Below are 24,755 nucleotides of genomic sequence, written 5' to 3' on the forward strand. Positions count from 1 at the left end.
AACTTTGGAAGTTCTAACAATGAATTAGTTAAGTACTAGATAGGTAAATAATAAAACACCACTGTAAACAACAGTTATAATTTGTAACAGTGGTCCTCAAACTTTAACATTCATAAGAATCACCTAAAAGGGCTTGCTGGGTCCCACTCCCAGAGTTTCTGATTCAGTAGGTTTGGGATGCCAACTAAAAATTATCACTTGCCTTCTGCCTCTACAAGGATTAGGTCACTAGTCACTTCAGTTGCTGACCTTCACACACCCTGAAAGGAGTTCAGGGTGGAGATAAAGAATGAGGCACTCTGTTCTCTGGGAAAAACTGGAAAAAAATAGATAATTTCAGGAGGTTTTATGAGCCCAATTTCTTGCATCTTCTCATATCTAGAAAAGTACTAAAATCATTAACAGAGACATCTGCCTCTTGTGACTAACAGCAACCTTCTTGTGACTAGCAGTAACCTTCTGCCAAAATGTGTGCTTGATTGCACACATATATCCTCCTTCACCAAAATCACATACCTCTCCACTTACCTCTTCAGAGCAGTTCCTCAGAGCTATCTGAGAGGCTATCTCCCGGACTATAATCCTAATTTTGCCCAAAATAAAACTTAACTCATAAATCTCATGCTGTGCATTTTTTTTCAGTCAACAGGAATAAAGCCAGAGAAACTGCACTTCTAACAAGTTCCAAGTTGGTACTGATACTACTAGTCTAGGAAACACACTTGGAGAATCAGAGAATTATAATTATAAAACTATTCATCCTTCCTTGTTCCACCAAAAACAAAAATAATAATAATAATAAAATAATTTTTATATATAGATGTAGTTTTAAAAATCACATACAAATAAAAGAAGGGAGAAAAACACTTAATAACAAGCCAGACCACCACCTTCTTACTCATCCAACAAGACTGTGTTAAAAGTAAAATAAACGTGAAAAGTTACCCATTATTTTGCTGACATTTTCTTTTTTTTTGGCTGCACCGCGCCACACGCAGGATCTTAGTTCCCCAACCAGGGATCGAAACTGCGCCCCCTGCAGTGGAGGCAGGGAGTCTTAACCACTGGACCTTCCCACGGGAAGTCCCTTGCTGACATTTTCAACCTACAAATAATCTACTCAGTTATTCTACTCAGGCTGATTAACCAATTGATAATTTTATACATCTTAGAAATCCACCTCTCCTGTAGTATCTCTTAGCCAAGGCAACATTTCCTAGAATGCCTAAGGTCAGGAAGAAGATCTGAAATGCATATTAAACAACTGTGATAACTCCTAGAACACCAGTTCTCATTTTTACTTACAAATGTGAATATCTGCAATGCTTTTAAAAATATACATGCCCAGATCACTCCCCCAAATCAACCAACTCTGAATCTTAAGAGTAGGGCCAAGCATCTGTAATGTTGCAAAGTCCACAGGGGATTCTTCCTTATACAATGCGTTATCACCTACATTTGAATAAGCTGTGTTTAATTCTGGGAATTCAAAATATTTCAAAGGCAGTATCATCACATTGTGATGGAAACATTCAGAAATTTGGAAAAACTCTATGATCTTCCTCATCACATAACTATCTTTCCTCCTCCTACTTCCCAACACCACAGGAGTTGGGGAGCAAGCACCACCTCTCAGACTGATTAAACGCAGTCTAAAATACAGCTGCTTTTTCTCTAGTTACATGTGTTGACCAACTGACTTATTTTATTTTATTTTTTTTTGCGGTACGCAGGCCTCTCACTGTTGTGGCCTCTCCCGTTGCGGAGCACAGGCTCCAGACGCGCAGGCTCAGCAGCCATGGCTCACGGGCCCAGCCGCTCCGCAGCATGTGGGATCCTCCCAGACCGGGGCACGAACCCATGTCCCCTGCATCGGCAGGCGGACTCTCAACCACTGCGCCACCAGGGAAGCTCCAACTGTCTTATTTTAATTGGGCATCTTTAAACTCCTTTGCCTTTCAGCTCTTGATGTACTATAAATAAAGAGAAATAATGCTGTCAAAATGAGTTACCTGAAAACAGATAATTTTATCACAAAGAAACTGAAGTCCAAGTTTGTCATGGATAGGCCCTAAGATGAAGACAGTCACAAGAAACCTTCTAATGCATTTTATCATAACATCCTTTAAGCAGTATTAGGTCAATTCAGTAAAAACTGCATGACGATAGAAGATTACTATGTCCTCTCATTTTTCAAAAGTGTTGATCTCATGGCACACACACACAAAAGACCTGGGAAAGAAAGGGTTAAAAAATCCCACCTAGGGACTTCCCTGGCGGCGCAGTGGTTGAGAGTCCACCTGCCAATGCAGGGGACACGGGTTCGTGCCCCGGTCCGGGAGGATCCCACGTGCCGCAGAGTGGCTGGGCCTGTGGGCCATGGCCGCTGAGCCTGCGTGTCCGGAGCCTGTTTTCCGCGGCGGGAGAGGCCACAGCAGTGAGAGGACCACATACCACAAAGAAAAAAAAAAAAGAATCCGCCTGCCAATGCGGGGGACACAGGTTCGATCTCTGGTCCAGGAAGATCCCACATGTCGCGGAGCAAATAAGTCCGTGCGCCACAACTACTGAGCCCATGCACCGCGACTACTGAGCCCACGCACCGCAACTAATGAAGCCCACGTGCCTAGAGCCCATGCTCCGCAACAAGAGAAGCCGCCGCAATGAGAAGGCCACACACCTCAACAAAGAGTAGCCCCTGCTCACTGCAACTAGAGAAAGCCTGCGCACAGCAACGAAGACCCAAAGCAGCCAAAAATAAATATAAACTTTTTTTTAAAAAGCTAAAAAAAAAACCCACCTAAAGCTGCATTTTTAAGTAAAAAAAAATAACCTTCCATTAGGATTTATCAATATTAAAAAAGTTGCCAGAATCATTTTGTTGGGAGATCCATAGTCAAGTTCACCTTTGAATACCATGACTCTAAATGTTTTCATCTATGATATATCATGCTTAAGACTCAATTTAAGATGCCAAGCTTCCTTTGCCAGGAAGAGTGGGAGACATTCATTAGTCAGATAATCTTTTATTAAAATGGAACACACATTCTTTTGAGATCATGGCAAGGAACAAATATCAAACATTTTAATCAAATGAGAACTTTTGCTATTTCTATAGGATGCAAATAAAAGCTAACATAATTTTTTACTACATTGTCTTTAAACATCATGAGTGCAAGATACATTTTATTCCTCATACTTGAATTACACTGTACATTTAAAAGACAGTACATCATAAATCTTTCAGTTTTCTGCCTGCCAGTTACATAAAATTAATCTCTGAGATCTTTTTCCTTGCTTTCTCCTTCCTTAAAACGATACTGATGTATAACATATAGGAGGTGTGAAGACTTAATTTTAATACATGTGTACTAATATATCAAGACTAGACCTAAATCAACGTAAAAAGATGCTATATTAACAAAATAGGCCACTGTCAAAGTCATTTAAAAAATTTTAAGTTTTACAATTTGCTACTATTATTCTTCTGTATTTATTATAAACTAATGAAACTTTGAAAATCTAATTATTTTCCTGTAAGTAAATTTATGATTACTCTTTTCTCCTCAGAAAAATATTTGTCCTCATGCACACAGTTATACAAAATGAAACAACATAATTAGCTAATAGGCACCTATTTTCTACATAAAAAGCATTTCAATAACTTTTGCAACCTATTAGTTTCAAACATGTAAAGAATAATTTTTTTATTAAAGTGAGTTTACTAATATAAAGTATCATGAGATTATATACATTTCTACCACCCAGTATGAGCTGATTCTAAGCTATTTGTGGAGTATATTTTATTTTAGGTACATTGCCAAAAGGTTAAAAATAAACATAATTAGGTGGCCAGAAAAAACCTTGCTGCATAGCAAGACTTTAGTTCTATTCAGAAATGGTATCCTTCGCCCCGAGACCACAAAACTTCCTGGTCTTAACTTATAACGACAAACAAACAAACAAAAAAAAAATAGATAAGGCATTTTTGACTATGGAAACATCTCAAAATACAACCTAAACCCCAGATATAATTATTGGAAGAGCCAAAAGATCTCTAAAAGTCCAGTTTTCACACAGTCCTTCAACAATCCTGCATCTGAAAAAACATGAAACTCCAGGCAGTGGATCTTCTTCCATCCTGTACTAATCAGCCAGACTGAAAGATCTGCAAGGCACTGAATCTTACACCTCTTCTTTGGTATCTATTCTAAGTAGTAACTCTTGAAACAAGACACTCCCTCCCAAATATCTAGACATGCTGGGCACTGAAAATGCTGTGCCCCAGTTATTTAAAATAATCCTGAAAGACATCTGTCTTCTATTTTCAAGAAAACTCAGTACAGCTATCAAAACCAGGGAAAAGATGTTCCTATATTCAATGGATCCCTGCCAAAAGCTAATAAAGGCTGAGAAAATATCTATCTACATAGGTGCTCTCACTGCTTGGAAATACGATGAAATTTCCCTTGATTTCAAATGATATATATATCATATACCAATAGTTTTCAATGGACAAAGAACTTAAACTTTAAAGTCAGGCATACACCTATGTTCAAACCCAGATGTTTAATTGCTTAGTACTCTGATCTTGGGCAAGTCACTTAACCAATCTGAGCCTCGGTCTCCTCATCTACAAAACGGGGATGATGATGGTGATGATGACAGAATGCATAGGTACTGGGAGGCTCTGAGATATAATTAATGTTCAACAACAAGTATTGGCAAGAATATGGAGGAATCAGAACAATACATTGCTTGTGGGAATATAAAATGGTGCAGTCCCTTTGGTAAACAGTCTGGCAGTTCCTTAAACATTTAAAGACAGAGTAAAGAGGGACTTCCCTGGCAGTCCAGTGGTTAAGATTCCACACTTCCACTGCAGGGGGCACAGGTTCAATCCCTGGTCAGGGAACTAAGATCCCGCATGCTGTGTGGCCAAATCAGTAAATAAATAGTAAACAAACAAAAATAAAGATAGAGCTAAGACAGTCCCCAGCAATTCCACATGTAGGCATCACCCAAAAGAAAGGAAAACACACGTACATGGAAAAAAATGTGTACATGAATGTTCACAGAAGCATTATTCATAATAGCCAAAAGTGAAACAACCCAAATGTCCATCAACTGATAAATGGATAAATGAAACGTGGTATATCCCAGAAATAAAAGCAAAAATAAACAAGTGGGGACTTCCCTGGTGGCGCAGTGGTTAAGAATCCGCCTGCCAATGCAGGGGACACAGGTTTGAGCCCTGGTCTGGGAAGATCCCACATGCCACGGAGCAACTAAACCCGTGTGCCACAACTACTGAGCCTGCACTCTAGAGCCCATGAGCCACAACTACTGAGCCTGCGTGCCACAACTACTGAAGCCCGCGTGCCTAGAGCCTATAGTCCACAGCAAGAGAAGCCACTGCAATGAGAAGCCTGCACACCACAACGAAGATGCAACACAGCCAAAAATAAAAATAAATAAATAAATTTATTTAAAAAATAGAGTATATTCAGAATTATATTTTAAAAAACCCAAAAAAGTGGGGCCTAAACAAATTTATAAGCTTCTCACAGCAAAGGAAACCAAAAACAAAATAAAAAGACCACCTATAGAATGGGAGAAAATATTTGCAAATGATGTGACCGACAAGGGCTTAACTTCCAAAATATACAAAGAGCTCATACAGCTCAACATCAAAAAAACAAACAACCCAATCAAAAAATGGGCATAAGAGCTGAATAGACATTTCTCCAAAGAAGACATACAGATGGCCAACAGGCACATGGAAAAATGCTCAACAACACTAATTATTAGAGAAATGCAAATCAAAACTACAAGGTATCACCTCACACTGGTCAGAATGGCCATCACCAAAAAGTCTACAAATAATAACTGCTGGAGAAGGTGTGGAGAAAAGGGAACCCTCCTACACTATTGGTGGGAATGTAAATTGGTGCAGCCACTATGGAAAACTATATGGAGGTTCCAAAAAAAAACAAAAAATAAAGCTACCATATGATCCAGCAATCCCACTCCTGGGCATATATACAGAGAACACTCTTAATTCGAAAAGGTACATGCACCTCAGTGTTCACAGCAGCAATATCTACAATAGCCAAGTCATGAAAACAACCTAAATGTCCATCAGCAGATGAATGGATGTAGAAGATGAGGTATATAAATACAATGGAATATTACTCAGCCATTAAAAAGTATGAAATAATGTCATTTGCAGCAACATGGATGGACCTAGAGATTATCATACTAAGTGAAGTAAGTCAGACAGAGAAAGACAAATATCATATGATATCACTTATATGTAGATTCTAAAAAATGATATGAATGAACTTATTTACAAAACAGAAACAGACTCACAGACATAGAAAACAGAGTTACCAAAGGGGAAGGGGGGGGCAGTGGAAGGGATAAAATAGGAGTGTAACAGATACACACTACTACATATAAAATAGATAAACAATAAGGTCCTATTGTATAGCACAGGGAACTATATTCAATATCCTGTAATAACCTATAATGGAAAATAATCTGAAAAGAATACACACACACATGTGTGTGTACATATATATAACTGAATCACTTTGCTGTACACCAGAAACTAACATAACATTGTAAAAACCAACTACACTTAGATTAAAAAAAAGAAAATTGTCAAGCCAGAAATCATTACCCAGCAATTATACCCTCAAAATGAAGACTAATAATGAAATTTTCACATAAAACCAAACTGTCATCAGCAGACCTGAACTTCAAGATACACTAAATGGAAATTCAAATCAAAACCACAATGAGATACCACATCACACTTGTTAGAATGGCTGTCACCAAAAAGACAAGAGATAACAAGTGTTGGTAAGGATGTGGAGAAAAGGGAACCCTTGTGGACTGTTGGTGGGAATATAAATTTGTATAGTTACTGTGGAAAACAGTGTGGAGGTTCCTCAAAAAATTAAAAGTAGAACTACCAAATGATCCAGCAATTCTACTTCTGGATATATATCTGAAGCAAACAAAATCACTATCTCGAAGAGATATCTGCAACTTCATGTTCACTGCAGAATTACTGACAATAGCCAAGATATGGAAACAACCTAAGTGTCTGTCAACAAATTAATGGATAAAGAATCACGGTGTGTGTATATATATATATATATATGTATATGTATATATATACACATACACATGAATGACATATGAATTATATATACATATGTATATATGTGAATGACACATATACAATGGAATATTATTGAGCCATGAGAAAGAAGGAAATCCTGCCATTTGCAAGAACATGGATGGACGTTGAGAGCATTATGCTAAGTGAAATAAGTCAGACAGAGAAGGACAAATACTGTATATGATCTCACTTATATGTGGAATCTAAAAAAGCCAAACGCACAGGAACAGAGTGTAGAATGGTAGTTGCCAGGGGGTGGGGGAAATGGGGAGATGTTCGTCAAAGTATACAAACTTTCATTATAGGAAAAGTTCTGGGATCCTAATGTACAGCCTGGTGATTATAGTTAACAATACTGCACTGGATACTTGAAAGTTTCTAAGAGAGCAGATCTTAAATGTTCTCACCACAAAAAAGAAATGGTAATTATGTGAGGTGATGGAGGTATTAAGTAAGCTACTGTGGTGATCATTTCACAATACATGTGTATCAAATCAACACATCTACACCTTAAACTTACACAATGTTACATGTCAATTATATCTCAGTAAAGCTGAAAAAATTATAAGGAGAAAAAAAAAAAAGATATGTTAAAGGAAGTTCTCCAGGATGAAAGGAAATGATTCAAGATAGAAACTCAAATCCCCAGAAAAGAATGGAAAGCACTGAAAATGGTAAATATCCGGGTAAATACAAAAGACTTCTAGAACTTTTGCCTTTTCCCTCTTAATTTACTTACAAACCATGTATCAGTTTAAAGCAAAAATTGTAACATTGTCTTGTGGGGTTTATAATGTGTGTAGATATACTACAAATAATCACTTTAGCATAAAGGAAAGAAGGGTAGATATGGACCTAGATGGATATAACACATACAATTTATCTGAAGTGGTAAAATATTAACTGCACATAGACAGTAAATAATTAAGGATGTATATTGTAATCACCAGGGCAGCCACAAAAAATAATAATGCAAAGAAATATAGCTAAAAAGCCAACAGATCCAGATACATATGTTAGGAAAACATGAGAACTGTCATTCTTTTTTTTTTTTTTTTTTTTGCAGTATGCGGGCCTCTCACTGTTGTGGCCTCTCCCGTTGCGGAGCACAGGCTCCGGACGCGCAGGCTCAGCGGCCATGGCTCACGGGCCCAGTCGCTCCGCAGCATGTGGGATCTTCCCGGACCGGGGCACGAACCCTTGTACCCTGCATCGGCAGGCGGACTCTCAACCGCTGCGCCACCAGGGAAGCCCAAGAACTGTCATTCTTGAGTGACACCCTCTGGTCATTCCTTGAATTAGATTATTATTATTATTATTATTAATGATAATAATGAGTAAAGCCTGACTCAAGGAATGACCAGAGAATGGCACCCTCCTTCTATCATCTTTAATATTTTACATTATAGATGGCACAAGCAAAGGCAAAAAAAGCAAAAATAAACAAGTGAGACTACATCAATCTTCTGCACAGTAAAGGAAGTCATCAACAAAACGAAAAGGCAACCTACAGAATGATAGAAAATATTTGCAAATCATATCTGATAAGGGACTATTATCCAAAATATATAAAGATCTCATACAATTCAATAGAGAAAAACAATTCAATTAAAAAATGGGCAGAGGGACTTCCCTGGTGGCGCAGTGGATAAGACTCTGAGCCCCCAATGCAGGAGATCCGGGTTCGATCCCTGGTCAGGGAACTAGATCCCACACATGTGCCGCAACTAAGAGTTTGCATGCACAACTAAGGAGCCCTCGGGCCGCAACTAAGGAGCCTGCCTGACACAACTAAGGAGCCCGTGAGCCACAACTAAGACCTGGCACAACCAAATAAATAAATAAACATTTAAAAAAACCAAAAACTGGGTAGAGAATCTGAATAGACATTTTCTAAAGAAGACATACAGATGACCAGATAAGTGAAAGGTCCTCAACATCACCAATCATCAGGGAAATGTAAATCAAAACCACAATGAGATACCACTTCACACCTGTTAGAATACCTATTATCAAAAAGGAAAAAAATTACAAGTGTTTGGTGAGAGTGTGGAGAAAAGGGGACCCTTGTACACTGTTGGTGGGAATGCAAACTGGTACACCCACTATGGAAAACAGTATGAAGTTTCCTCAAATAATTAAAGATAGAATTACCACATAATCCAGCAATTCCACTTCTAGGTATGTATCTAAAAGGAATAAAATCACTCTCTTGAAGAGATATATGCATCCCTGTGTTCATCTCAGCATTGTTTACAATAGCCAAAACATGGAAACAATTTAAGTGACCATGGATGGATGAACAGATAAAGAAAATGTGATATGTATATCGATATATGCACATGTATACACAAAAATACACAGAAAGGAAAATTATTCAGCCATAAAAAAAGAGGGAAATCCTGCCATTTGTAACAATATGGATGGACCTTGAGGACATTTTGCTTAGTGAAATAATTCAGACAGAGAAAGACAAGATCTTACTCACATGTAGAATCTTTAAGAAAAAAAAAAAAATTGAACTCATAGATACAGTGAACAGATTGGTGGTTGCCAGAGGCAGAGAGTGGGTGAAATGGGTAAAGGGGGTCAAAAGGTTCATACTTCCAGTTATAAGATAAGTCAGTCCTGGGAATATAATGTACAGCATGGTGACTATGGTTAGCAAGACTGTATTGTATATTTGATAGTTGCTAAGAGAGTAAAAGTTCTTAAAAGTTCTCATCACAAGAAAAAATTTGTAACTATGTATGGTGATAGATGTTAACTAGACTTACTGCGATCACTTGCAATATATGCATATATCAAATTTTTATGTTGTACACCTAAATTGAAAAGAATGTTATATGTCAATTATATCTCAATTTTAAAATGTTACAGTAAAAAGCAAAAAAAAAAAAAGTGTATATCCAAACAATAAAAAGGAATAAAGTACTGATAGATGCTAAAATGCTGATGAACCTTGAAAACCTTATGCCAAGTGAAAGAAGACAGTCTCAACAGACCACATATTGTATGATTCCATTTATATGAAATGTCCAGAACAAATAAACCTACAGAAAGTAGATTAGTGGCTGCCTAGGGCTGGGCAAATGGGGGGAAAAGGGAAGGGTAATGGCTAAGGGGTGCAGGGTTCTTCTTAGCGTAATGAAAATGTTCTAAAATTGACTGTGGTAATAGATGCACAACTCTGTGAATATACCAAAAGCCAATGAATTATACAGTTTATATAAGTGCATTACATAATATATCAATTATATCTTTTTTTTTACATAGCGTGTCCTTTTTATAAAAATTATATCTTAATAAAGCTGTTAAAAAATGTTTGTGCTACAGAATACATACATTTTTATAGGTAATATCCAAATTCATATATCCAAAAGCAAAGGATTAATTTAGATTAGGTAGATATTAAATATATATAAATTCATAATCAGTTAAATATCTTCTTCCAATACATCTGAGAAGTAGACTTCCATTTCTAGCCATGATGAAGTAACTGGTACCAGACTAGCCCTCCTCAAGTAACATCTACAGAACTAGACAAAATATATGACTCTACTATTTTTAGGTATGAAACTGGCAGCAAAGGAAGTGTGTACCACATCTGCTCCAGCTTTCTGCCCGAGACACTTTCCCAACTCCATCACAGGGAAGTGGAGCCTAAGCCAAGCATGATGGTCTCACTGAATTGAGATGCAGAGATCACAGTTCTGGGCTACTGAAGAAGCTAGAATTTGTAGGACAGGGTACTAGAGAGGAGACAACAATGAGTAGGGGTGGCCCCAGCAATCTGCATGGGGGTTCCCTGAGCATCCTTGCCTGAGTATTAGGCCACACATAAGCCAGGGTGAGACTCCATGAGGCCTAGGAGAGTCACTACTGCAGGCCTGAGAGCCGAACAGATACCAGAAACTGCACACTGCTGGGACACACTGGAATTCCAATTCAGCCAGAGTGGAGATAATGCTGCACACCTTGGACACACAGGCTTTCAGTGGAACCCCAAAACTCAATACTCATTAAAGAAAGATGACGCAATCGAAACATCCTATACTGTGTCATCCACAATGTCCAAATAATCAAAAATTATTAGATATGCAAATAAGCAGGAAACGTGACTCATAATCAGGGGGGAAAGCACCACAACAAAGAGTAGCCCCCGCTCGCCGCAACTAAAGAAAAGCTCGTGCACAGTAACAAAGACCCAATGCAGCCATAAATTAATTAATTTTTTAAAAATTATCCAATCTGAAGAACACAGATTATTATCAAACAGTTTAACACACGTGTAACTAGAGTCCAAAAAGGAAAGAAGAGAGAGTGGGGCAGAAAAAAATAGTTGAAGAAATAATAGCCCCAAATTTCCCAGGTTTGTTGAAAAACATCACCTATGGATCCAAAAAGTTAAATGAATCCCCAAGAAAAATAATTACAAAGGTACTTACATTAGTCACATCACATTCAAACTGCAGAAAAACAATAAAAAGGAGGAAAAAAGCCATCAGAAAGGCGGGGGGGAGGAGCACATTAGATACAAGAGGACAAGTATATAAATAATAACTAACTTCTCATCGGAAACAATGAAGCCAGAGGATAATGGAGTGACCAATTGTCAATCCAGAATTCTATATCCAGCAAAAATTATCTTCCAAAAATGAGGGTGAAATAAAGACACTTTCAGATAAGTGAAAGCTAAGAGAACTACCACCAGCAGAATTGCACTAGAAATGCTGAAGAAAGTTCTTCAACTGAAACGGAAATGACACCAGATGGAAACTCAAACCTATGTATTGGTCTCAAGAAGGGAAGAGAGTCAAAACTGGTAAATATAAAAGTTTTTTTCCTTCTCGTAATCTGTTTAAAAGATAACTGTGTTTAAAGCAAAACTAACATTGTACTATGAGGTTTATAAAGTATGCAGCACAAAGTCTGGGATGGAGTAATTAGAACTGGACTGTTGTAAGTGTCTTATGTGGCATGGTATAATATTAACTCAAGGTGTACAATGAGTGATTAAAGATGCATGGTGTAACACCTAAAACACCACTTGAAAAATAGAAAGATATAGCTAAAAATGCAAGGGAAGCAAATGGAATACCAAAAATATTCAATTAGGTCAATATAGCTGAGAAAACTAGTATATAAAATACCTCTAGAGTAAAACAGATGAAAGAATTCCCCATGGAGAAAGTTGGCTAATAATGCAAAATACATTTTACCATAGAAACAATATGTTAAATGATGACTTTGATATAAAACCTTTGAATAAAGTTAACTAAAATAAAATTTGAGCTGGACATCAATCTAACCACCCAATATGTTTGCTTGTTTGGAGACAAAACAATTCCACAACACACAAAGAAAAGAACATAGTAATACACAGAGCCTGTTTCCCCAACTCTGAACAACAACCAGCTTGAGACCAATCATTTTATGAAGTTTGTGAATCAAGTATTCTTAATACTTGGTATATATTAGAAATAAACTGTAAAGTCTATTAATGATGAAAATAACTTCACTAAAAACTAACTAAAAGCCAAAAATGACATTTTAGCATCAACTAATATAAATTCTTATAGTATGTTATCTTTAACAGACAAGCAATAAAATATTCACCAATACTGAATCATTTAATTTTAGTTTTAAGAGTAGATAATATTCACATAGTTCCAAATTCAAAACTTACCAAAAAGGGTATACAATAAAAAGTCTCTGCCTCTCGCCCCCTTCTCCAGCCACCAATGGGGGGAAAACAAATAACACTAAAATATAATCAAGGGATATATATTCCCAGTTGTTTCCTGTGGGACCACAGACATGGTAACACTTTACATAACACCAGAAATAACATTTTCTTTTTGAATTGGGATTATTTCAAAGTTCACAAAACAGAAAACATCTGGATGACAAGACACTCATACATGAATGCCAAAAAGGAGATCAAATGGAATGTTAAAGCATGACCAAGGAATACTGTGAGGAAACAATAAAATGAAATAAAAATATCAGCTAAGATTCTATTAAGTTAGTCCTGACCAACACATGACAGGAAATCTGCAGCAATGGAACAAACTAGAGGGTTGCGTTTCTGTGCCTAGTTCCCAAATTAGTCACTGAAGAGCCAACAGCACAAACCGGACTTTCTAACTCCTGCTTATGCATCAGATCATTCCTGAAGATTGACACCAACAAAACAGACAGCATCTGTGGGATTCAAATGAACATTCGAAGAATTTACAAAGAAAAACATCAACTTATCACCACAGGCCTCCTCAGGTAAAAGGCTTCATTCTCTACACTTTCATGACAGAATTGCCAATCCTCAATTTCTAGGAGTAATTCTAGCTCTTATTTGTCCTTCCCTGCTTTCAGTTTAGCTGCTTTACTACTTATTAACACTTTCACCTGAGAAGTAAAAGGAGTTCAGCAAAAATGAAACTACCTGGAGGGCCCTTAGACCACGATTTCCCCAAATTATCAGAAAACCAGAAGTGGCAAGATATTTAAACACTCTTAAGTATTCTTAACAGGAGAATCCTAAGAGGCCATTGGCCTACTGGCCCATTACCTACGGTAAATACAAAAACCTACTCCCAACCTAAGACACTGAACTTAAAAGCAGTTGAAAGGAGGGGATACAAATGGTTTCTAAGGAGTCTCTTATTCCCAATCTGCTTGGGACAAGTGAAATTCTAGCTATATCTTTCATAATCTAAAGTCAACACACTTTTTACACTTTTATGGGAAACACTAGGAGTAAATTAGAAATGGGTCCCTGTGGCAAACAGGGCAAACAGTAACGTGGAAAAGCCATATTACTGCAACCAATACCTATTTCTTACTGGCAAAGACCACCTCTCCAAGAAGGTAATCACATTCCCAGCCTCCTTTGCAGCTAGGCTGCAGGGGCATATGAAGCAAACTCAGCCAATGAGATACAAGGGAAAGTCTTCTGGGATAATTTCTGGTAGAAACTGTCTTCCCTAGTAGAAGGAAAGGAGGGAAGGTAAAGAGGGAAATTTTGCATGAGGAGAAACTGCACTTCCTTTCTCTTTTTCCACCTCATGTTGTACGAGAATAGCATGCTTGGAACTGTGTATGCCATCCAGCAATCATAAGGAGAATCATTATCAACACACAGAAAGATGGAAGGTACCTAAGGCTGCTGAACTTAGTGAAGAAAATTCTTTGGTATTACTTGAACAGTTTATCTTCGAGGTTCATTACATTTTTTAACCCACAGGTTAACTCTTTACAGGATGAGTAAGTCAAAGACCATAATTTCTGAACAGATATTCTCAATTACTTAACAAAATTACAGTCCACATGCATCTGTTGAGCATCTACTATGTTCCACACACTATGCAAGAAAGCTTTTATGTGCATTACTTTAATTATCAAAATAGCCCCATAAGGTATTATAATTATCATTATTTTACAGATAAGAAATATGAGGCTCACTAAAGTTTAAGTAACTTGTGGTTACTTGTGGCCAAATTCACATAATTAATAAAGATTAACAACTAGGATTCGTACCCAGGTTGTATATCTCTAAGCTGGTACTCATTCCAGTAGCTGTGACCAGCTACCCTACCACTCAGATCATCTTCACCATCTCTCATACGTATATGCTTGGGTGTGGCTAAAAAGACCAAATCAAAGAAAAGGGCACATAAAAATTCTTCAATACTTCTGTTCTTAACCCAAGTGGTGGGTAACTTTCATTATTACTCCTTAGTTTAATTCCATATGACTCTGTTTAAAAAATTCTCCCTCTCATGATTTACATCAAGTTCTAATTTGAAAGAATACTGGATTGAGAAACAATGATTGCTGAATGAATGAAGAAGACCAGGGTACAGCACCTGACCTGCTACTTCCAATTTTCATCATATCTAAAACTCCACTGATTGCAAGTCACATTATGTTCCACTAAGAAAAAATGCTGCCATTTAAATTGATACAATACCCTATCACTTATTGATACAATTTTTATTTATACTTATTAAAAGAGCTCTTTTAAACTTTGTTAGATTTTTTTAAAATATTTATTTATTTATTTATTTGGCTGCGCAGGGTCTTCGTTGCGACATGCTGGATCATTTAGTTGTAGTGTGCGAGATCTTTAGCTGTGGCATGTGGGATCTAGTTCCCTGACCAGGGATCAAACCCGGGCCCCCTGCATTGGGAGCATGGAGCCACTGGACCATCAGGGAAGTCCCCATTAATTAGATTTTTAGCATGTATTACTCTTGTGCACAATTTTTAAAAGGTAAATGAATAAATTGGTGCATAAACTGGTCACACTCAGGCTCAAACTCTTCTGAATCACTTTTGAATCAGTCATTACTGTTTTTCCACACAGTATCATCCTCTGTGCCATCAAAAGCCTGGGTGGGGGGCTTCCCTGGTGGCACAGTGGTTAAGAATCCACCTGCCAATGCAGGGGACACAGGTCCAAGCCCTGGTCCAGGAAGATCCCACATGCCGCAGAACAACTAAACCTTGTGCCACAGCTACTGAGCCTGCGTTCTAGGGCCCACGAGCCACAACTACTGAGCCCACATGCCACAACTACTGAAGCCCTCGTGCCTAGAGCCCGAGCTCTGCAATAAGAGAAGCCACTGCAATGAGAAGCCCATGCACCGCAACGAAGAGTAGCCCCGCTCACCGCAACTAGAGAAAGCTGTGCGCAGCAATGAAGATCCAACGCAGCCAAAAATAATAAATAAATAAATAAATTTATTTATTTTACAAAAGCCTGGGTGATCCAACATTTGTATTCAAACCATTATCTCTGGGATTTTCTTCCAAGCCTGCTGCTAACTACTCTGCAAGTTCTGTGCACGAAGAGACAAGGACAAACACATCACAACCAAAAGCAACTGTAAGATGTAACCGGATTTCAGAAATATAAGAATGTAAAAAAAAATGTGCTTCTTAGAATTAATAAAACACAGTAACTTATTTTGTTACCTTGTATAAGACAACATCCTATAGCTACCAATGGTGAATATCTACCATGCTTGGCATTTCACCTATCTCATTTAACTTTTACAGAAAAGCAAAAAGGTAAGCATTAACCTTGTTTTACATACATGAAATATGAGGCTCAGAGAACCTTAGTAACTTGTCCTAGATTATCCAGCATTAGTGACAGAGCTGAGTTTCAATCTCTGGTCTATCTTCAAAGTCCTTATTCTTTTCACCACTTCATTGGTTCTCAAAATTTAGGGCACATAAGAATTACCTCAGGTGATTCTTCCACAGAGTGGGAAAAATATTGCAAATACTGCATATATTTGCAAATCATATAGCTGATAAGATAAATATTTAAAGAACTTTTACAACTCAATAAGAAAAAGACAAATAACCCAATTAAAAAATGGGCAAAGGATTTGAATAGACATTTCTCCAAAGAAGATATGCAAATAGCCATTAAGCACACAAAAAAATGCTCAACTTCATAAGCTATTAGGGAAATGCATATCAAAGCCACAATATGATACCACTTCACACCTACTAGAATGGCTATAATCAAAAGACAGACAATAACAAACACTGGTAAAAATGTTTAGAAACTGGAACCTTCATACATTATAGCTAGCGGGAATATAAAATGGTACAGCCACTTTGGAAAACAGTTTGAAAAGTTCCTCAGAAAGTCAAACATACCGTTACCATATGACCCAACAATTCCACTACTAGGTATATACCTAAGATAAATGAAAACGTAAGTCCACAGAAAAATTTGCTCAAAGGAACATTATTCATAATAGCAAAAAAGTCCATCAACTGAGGAACAGATTAATAAAATGTGGTATATCCATACAGTGGAATATTATTCTGCAATAAAAAAGGAATGAAGTATTGATGCTATAACATGGATGAAAGTTGAAAACATTATGCTAAGTAAAAGCCAGTCACCAAAGACCACATATTGTATGATTCCATTTATATAGATTCTGCTTCTACAGAGAGCGAAAGTAATAATTGCTTAAGGCTGGATAAGGTGATGGGAAGTGACTGTTAATAGGTAGTTTCCTGTAGGAGGGACAAAAATGTTCTAAAGTTAAAGTATCGTGATGGTTGTAAAACCCTATGAATATACAAAAAAACTTTAAATGGGTTAATTGGATGGCAAGTGAATTAGATCTCAATAAACCTGTTTTTAAAAAAACCCTCTAGACCAGATTACCTCTAAGTTTCCCTTTTAGACATAAAGGTCTCTGAGACAATGAAAAAAAGTCTCAGAGCTTCCATCAACAGACTTCAGAATCCAATCCCCAGTGACTCCCATGAACCTGCAGTTTAGAGAAGGCAACATATAGTATAGCAATTCCTCACTTGAGGTCACTAGACCTCCAGATGTCTGCAAAGAAAGGACAAATGCTTCTTGAGCCAGGTTAAATTTTTCAGAACAACTGTGAGAAACCACACATACCCTCAACCTGCTCTGAGGTAAAGTTTAAGTATCTTTGCTTTTGGCTGGACTCATGTTACTAGTTTTAAAATACTGACTCAAAGCTGACTGACAGCTCAGTATATGAAAAGTGAAAAATAAAACAAAAATGTACTTTTTGATATGCAAAATGTTTCCAAAAATGGGAGCCATGATGAGTTCCTTGGTTAGAAGCTTGGGAAATACAGATATAGGGGAAAGTACACTAGCCTAGAAATTAGGAGAAATAACTGAAGAGTCCACCTCAATATGATTCACTTCCTATCAACTGTCTCGGTTTCCATTTTCATCTATAAAATCAGCAAACATCACAGTATCCACCTGACTCTAAAATTCTATGACTTTTCAATATTATATAATGACCTAAAAATGTCTGCTAAGAAGGTAATTCTTTATATTCTGCATCCCTGCAAAGAACTTTCTTTACTGACTCGAGTTAGCACATCATAAGAATAAACAAGAAATACATTATATTAATACACAACACATAGGCTCTAGTATTTAGAAACTTATTTATAAGTGGCCCTAGAAAGCAAAGAGAGAATAAAAAATAATAAACGAAAAAGAAAGTAAAGTATGCTAGTCTACTGCTGATAGCAAAAGTCAACAGGAAACACTTCAGTATAAAAATCTCCCCAAAGCATGGAATGTCCCTGATTAACAACAAATAAGTTATCTTTCCTTCTCATACTTTACTCCAACACACCAGCTTCTACATGCACCCCTGGAACTCAAATGAACTGAAGAAAGGGAAGAGAGCAAAGGAAAAAAACTATATCATAATTGATCTCCTTTCAAAATTCCAGAAGATGAGAAGGGGGGAGGGGAGTGGGAACTAGCCATAACCCAGAATAAAATTTTCCTATTTACAGCTTAATGTGTTGTGGTCTTTTTTTTTTTTTTAACTTTTTTTAAAGTCAAAAAATTTCTCTCTGCTTACTTACTTCTTTATGTCAAGAATTAAAGGTATTTGCACTTTGAGGGGTGAATTCATACTAATTGAAATTGAGCATAACACTGGTGGGGGGTGCATCAGTGAGAAGGAGAGCTATTTGTGGGATTTTGGGAAGGAAGGTGGTGAGAGCCTCAAAAAAGGAAAAGCAGGCAAGATGCTTTACAACATAATACATATAAAAATCCAAGTTCAGAGATTTCTAATGAATTTTTTTAGAAGGTCATTCCACGTGCTAAGACAAATCAACAAAGCCAGACCACTTCCTCCTCAAGGAATTAAAGTTATGAATATTGAGAGTAAAAATTTTCAATTTCCAATTCAGTATTACCATTGGGGGGGAGCAAATCAGAAACCTAAACTCATGTTTTAGGAGGTAATACAGTATTCTGCTCACAACTATATAGGAATAAAGGGATTCATCCCATTTATTTAATACAAAGAAAAACACACTGACTCCTTTAAAATAATAAAGAATCCATGAATCCTTGGAGCACCAACAGTCTCTGTATTTACATATTATATATAAATACAGATATACTCTACATCAAATAGCCACAGTACATTTTAAAGTGCCTACATGAATCAAATTAAAACACAAGCTCAACAGACACCACTACAGCCACCTACAAACAGAGCTTATAAAATATCTCACTTAAACACAAATAAGCTGCATGTAAATATAACCAGTTACATTCATTTAACAATTCTGCCAGCTGTTTACAAAGGGTACAAATATACAAAAATGAATAAGACTTAGCCTCTGACTTCAAGGAATTCACATGAGGGGGGAAGCCAGAAGCATGCACAAAATCAAAATTCTTTGAGATCACAGAGAAGATCAAACTTGCAAACTTAGTGGTAACCAGAATTTGTCAGATGAAAATTAGGAGGGCACAAAAGCATGAATGTCGAGAATACAATTAGATAACCAGAAGTCCTAAGTGGCCAGGGCAGGGGGAATAAGGAGAAAGGATATGCATGGGCATGAAATGGTAATAACTAAGCCAGGAAATGAAGCTTGTAGCTTGTACCTAGGTTGCAAAGGGCCACATGTGCTATGACAAAGTGTTTGGTCTTTATCCTGAAGATCACAGAGAACCTGATACGTAATAAACGGTTATTAGAGGGACTTCCCTGGTGGTGCAGTGGTTAAGAATCTGCCTGCCGGGTGGGAGGGAGAGAGATGCAAGAGGGAAGCGATATGGGGACATATGTACATGTACAACTGATTCACTTTGTTATAAAGCAGAAACTGGCACACCACTGTAAAGCAATTATACTCTAATAAAGATGTTAAAAAAAAAAAAAGAATCTGCCTGCCAGTGCAGGGGACACGTTTAAGCTCTGGCCCAGGAAGATACCACATGCCACAGAGCAACTAAGCCCGTGCACCACAACTACTGAGCCTGCGCTCTAGAGCCCATGAGCCACAACTATGGAGCCCACATGCCACAACTACTGAAGCCCACGAGCCTAGAGCCCATGCTCCGCAACAAGAGAAGCCACCACAATGAGAAGCCCGGGTACTGCAAAGAGTAGCCCCTGCTCACCACAACTAAAGAAAGCCCATGCACAGCAACGAAGACTCAACGCAGCCAAAAATAATAATAATTAATTAATTAATTTTTTAAAAAAAGAAAATAAATAAATAAACAATTATTAGAAAGTTAACTGGTAACAACGTGGAAAACAGATTTAAAAGGAGAGATTGGGAGATGGAAGATATGAGAATACTACAGTAATAATTAGGATATTACCGCAACAACGCTAGTGAAATGTGATGAAGTCAGAAATAATACAAACAACTAAACAGTAGCAACAGGAGCAGCAATCTACATCAACTTAGCAGTGACGTGTCCATGTGGCTGACCGTAAGTCAAGGTACAAGCAACAGGGGAAATAGAGAATATGCAAACAAGAGGTCTTTTGAACATAATCAAAAGGACTTAATGACTACTGACTATCCATACCCCACAGAGGATCTTTACTTACAAACGAATTTTGCCTTCCTAAACTGCTAAAATATAAAATACCTTCGTTCACTTAATAAATATTAAAAGCTTAATTCGTAACCATATGAAAAGTTTCTGGTGTCTTGCACAGGAATTATTTAAGTCTAAAAATTTCCCTGTGTCCACAAGAAAAACAAAGAAACAAATGCAGAATTAAAATAGAGTAGTTTTCACCTGAAACTAACACAACATTGTTAATCACCTATACGCCAATATAAAATTAAAAGTTAAAAAAAAATAGAGTAGTTTTCAGTCAGAAAACAATGATCTTGGTATATCCAAGTTTGGATGAGTCTAAATTAATATGCCTTAGAAACCCTGAAAAGATACGTAAATAGTAGAAATATTAATTTAGTATCTAAATTAAATATGGGGGGGAAAAAAACTCTAAGTAAAAATCTTTGGGCTACGAACAATTCAGCTATCCAAACACATATAGTTTTATTATAATAACATATAGTTAATATTTTTCATGAAACCAACATGAGGTTGTGCACCACAGGAAAAAATAAGTAACTGATGAGGCTTACAGACCCAATTCCAATTTAATAAATGTATTAATAAAGGGAAACAATTGCAGCGACTCTGTTTCAACATGCAAATCATTTTCCTTTACAAAAATGTTTGTTGAACTGTCAGTTTGTATTATAGGATTGTTAAAACAGTGGTGTTTCTTTCAATAAAATGAGTCATGATTACTTCTATAAAGAAAGACATCGACTTTCACAAGGCTGGCAAGATGTCTTATCTTTTTAATTCGAAGTTATCTTGAATAGGGATACAAGTCACTTTAATGATAAAATATGATAAACACATTTCCCACTAAATTTAATGTTCAAAGACAAAGTTATATTTATCATGTTCTAATAATCATCTGAGATTGACTGGCTCACCCCCAGATATTAACCATTAACCATGTGTCAGTTTAAAATTCCACTTGAAATCGTTAAGGTCAATAAATGTAGAAAGAAATTTAGCAGAAAAATTATTTAAATAAGAATTTCTATTTCAGTGATTATAATCTGACTGATAAATTTGTAAGAACCTTGTTTTTTCATAATAGTATGTGTAGGTTATAGGTTTCTCCACTAAAGGAAAAAAGTTTGTATTGTGTTAATTCCAGTTATAATTTCTAGCTGAGTCAAAGCTCTAACAGCCTTAAAGCAGGAAATCCAAAAGGAAATTCCATCATCAGTTCCTGGGGCTTGGTAATGCAAAGGTTGTTTGAAATAGAGATACAGAAATTCTCAAACTATTTACTATAACCTTACCTCATATCTTCAAGCAAATCACATTCTGCTTGATGTTTGGCTTGAAGTTTTGTCATCTGCTCAACTTGAATGTTTTTCAGTTCTTGTGTAACTTTCACCTAAAATATACCATATATTTATGAGGCCTTACTGCAACTTTAACAATAAAAAAATTACTGAAGGAAAATAAGAAATACTTGTCAGAATATATAACTCTTACTTGCCTTTCCCCTGAGGACCATAAACCCATTATTAGCCACATAATTTTGTTTACTGCAGATAATTAATGAAAAAACTAGCTAAAACAACCTGAAGCAGAGGCTAAATGAAAGTACACGAGTATAAAAATTACAGATTAAAGAGGTGCAAAATAAACTGCCAGTCATTTCATTTCATGTACAAGCTCAATACATATCCAGGTCTTTAAAAGAGTCTGTCTTCTATTTCTTCCAAAAAGGATACAAAGACATTAAAACATCAGGAGAGGTGAGCAGAGTGTAGATGGGAGAAGTGGGCATAAGAATGCCTAGATATCTCATGACCGAAACTTACACAATCATGAAATTATATGCATGAATCAACTACTTAAATTATTCCATAATGGCTACGAGAAGCACACTCTCAGGATGATGCCCTCGACTTGCTGGACAGCACATCAAATCACAATCTCTTTCTCACAAAGGAGAAAGCAAAAGTGACCTTCCAGCATATGCAGTGCTTTTAAGCCACCACAGCAAGCCGGTCCCCGTGGCGTTTCCACTTCAAACAGCTAGAACAGTATATGCAAACCGGCCAGTGCCTCGCCCGCCAGGCCGGGATCCAGGTTACAGTGGGCCTGGAACCCCCATGGCCGAAGCAGGGCCACTGGAGGGGTAAGTGTACGTGTGTGAAAGAAAAAGACTCACTTAACCGGAGAACCCGGGTTAAGAAAGAGAAAAAAGAGGGAGCAGACACGAATGAGTTAGGCATTCAGCAAATGTTTGCCCACAAGGGGAGGATAGAACAGCCTCCTCCACCCAGAGGAGACACTCAGTAACCATCTGCAGGATTGAAAAGACAAGGACACAGCCTCAGTCCCTGGGAAAACTGGGAGGGGGACATTGAAACAGTTCTGGAAAGGCGAAGCGGGGAAGCTGCTGACAAGCCCGGAGCACCCGTCACTCCGTCACTCCCACCCGAAGCCTAGATCACGGCTCACACGCCAAGCACGGCCCGGTTCTCTCTCTCCTGGGGACAGAACCACCACCTTCCTCGCCCCCTAGTTGGAGGGGCGGGGCAGGAATGGGGAAGAGAAAGACAGAACCGTTCAATGCTTAATTTCTTGTTTTCCCTTGGGGTGGGGGTGACTATTGCGACTTCTCTTCGGTCGCCCCGTGGGAAAAGCGAGCCAAACATTAAGGCTAGGCTGGAAACAAATTCCCTGTAAATTTGCCAATGGGGGAGGGTGGCGACAAGCGGGCGGAGGGCTCAAACCTGGTGCAGACTAAACAATCACACAAGCAAAAGGCTCTGCAAGCTGCAGGGGCTCCCCCGCCTCCCCTCGGTGCAGCCCCGAGAAAGCACTTTGCAGAGAGCAGCACTGCCATGCGCGCTCGCTCGCTCTCTCACACACACATAACACATACACACACGCACACCCGAAACTCTTGTGAAATGTCTGGGGATGGGGGGGGTCTACCGAGCGGTGGAGGGGACGAGCCCTGGCCGCCCCTCCGACGCGAAGGCACCAAACACGCGCGCCCCCCGCCAGGAGCCGGCGGCAACTCAGTGACAAGCCCGAGACGACGGCGGTCACGGCCCCTTGCGCAAAGGGGGAGGGGGCGCAGTGGTCGCCCCAGCCGCGTTCCTTGTACGCATCCCCCCCAAAACCTCAAAGACCCCCAGCTGCATTCTCACCTTCCTCGGCGGCGGCTGCATGATGCTGAAGGGACATCAATCTTCCTCCGACGGCGGCGTAAGTGAGGAGGGGAGGAGGAGGGCCAAGAGGAGAAGGCCGCCCAGCGAGCGGGGTGTGCTTGTGTGTTTAAGGAGAGCCTGAGAACGAGGACTCGCCCCGGAGGGAGCAAGGCCGGCGGATAGCAGGACAACCGGGTCCGAGGGTGAGTGTGAAGAGAAGGAGGAGAAGCGCCGAGAAGGCCTGGGCTCCGGCGGCCCTGGGGGTGTGTGAGGCAAGGAGGCGGAGACCGCGAGGGGGCGGGGGCCCGGGTGCGGGGGCGCAGGCTCTCCCAGCTCGCCGAGCGGCTCTTGAGAAGCACCCCTGTCGTCCGGTTCCCTGCCCGCCGCGGCTATCCACCCGCCGCCGATTCCGCGGCTCCTCAGACGCGGCCCCCCCCGCCCCCACTCAGGCAGCCTGGCCCTCGCTGGGCCCAACACCCCCGCCCGGCCGGGGGAGGTGGAAGGCGGCGCCGCACTCTCCGCTTGGGTTCCTCCACTCAGGCCGCGGGAATTTCCGGCCCCAGCGCGTGGCGCAGCGCCCCGCTCCGGCGGCGGAGGGAATAGCTTAGGCCAGAGCTGGGTTCGAGGGGCCGGGCCTGGCTGCAGGGAGGGAGCGTGGCCGCGGCGCGGAGCTCCGTATCGCGGCGGGGGACGGGGGGAACTAACGGATCGGTCGGAGAATGAAAGGGGTAAAAATGCTACCGCAGCACGAAAATCCCCCCGTTCTCTCCGAGAATGGCACGTTCCAAACGCCTCCTGTTGTCCCTCCCCCACAGTGGGAGCCAGCTGGGGGCTTCCCGCGCGCTTTCCCGCCAGCCGCGGCGCGCGCCCCCGGGGGCGCGCACGTGGGCGGGAGAGGGCTTTGCGCCGACGCACGCGCATAAGGCGCTCCTGCGGGAGTGTGTGTGTGTGTGTGTGTGTGTGTGTGTGTGTGTGTGTGTGTGTG

The 24,755-nt window shown here is 39.2% G+C and overlaps 1 protein-coding gene across 2 annotated transcripts in view; it reads right to left on the bottom strand.

The window, feature by feature from the left end:
- Window positions 1-24,102, bottom strand: part of FCHSD2 (FCH and double SH3 domains 2) — a 294,045-nt gene extending 269,943 nt beyond the window's left edge. The window contains exons 1-2 of one of the 2 annotated variants that reach the window (XM_027083298.1): window positions 23,771-24,102; window positions 21,896-21,993 (exon numbers count right to left, since the gene is read on the bottom strand). In XM_027083298.1, coding sequence (XP_026939099.1) covers window positions 21,896-21,993; window positions 23,771-23,791 — 119 coding nt within the window. In that variant the 5' untranslated portion in view covers window positions 23,792-24,102. The remainder of the gene's footprint in view (window positions 1-21,895; window positions 21,994-23,770) is intronic. The other variant, XM_027083297.1, reaches the window with a different exon arrangement.
- Between the last annotated feature and the right edge of the window lie 653 nt (window positions 24,103-24,755).

Source organism: Aethalodelphis obliquidens, unplaced genomic scaffold (assembly GCF_003676395.1).
Source record: "Aethalodelphis obliquidens isolate GAN/ISIS:26980383/991018 unplaced genomic scaffold, ASM367639v1 scaffold50, whole genome shotgun sequence".
NCBI classification, from domain to species: Eukaryota; Metazoa; Chordata; class Mammalia; order Artiodactyla; family Delphinidae; genus Aethalodelphis; species Aethalodelphis obliquidens.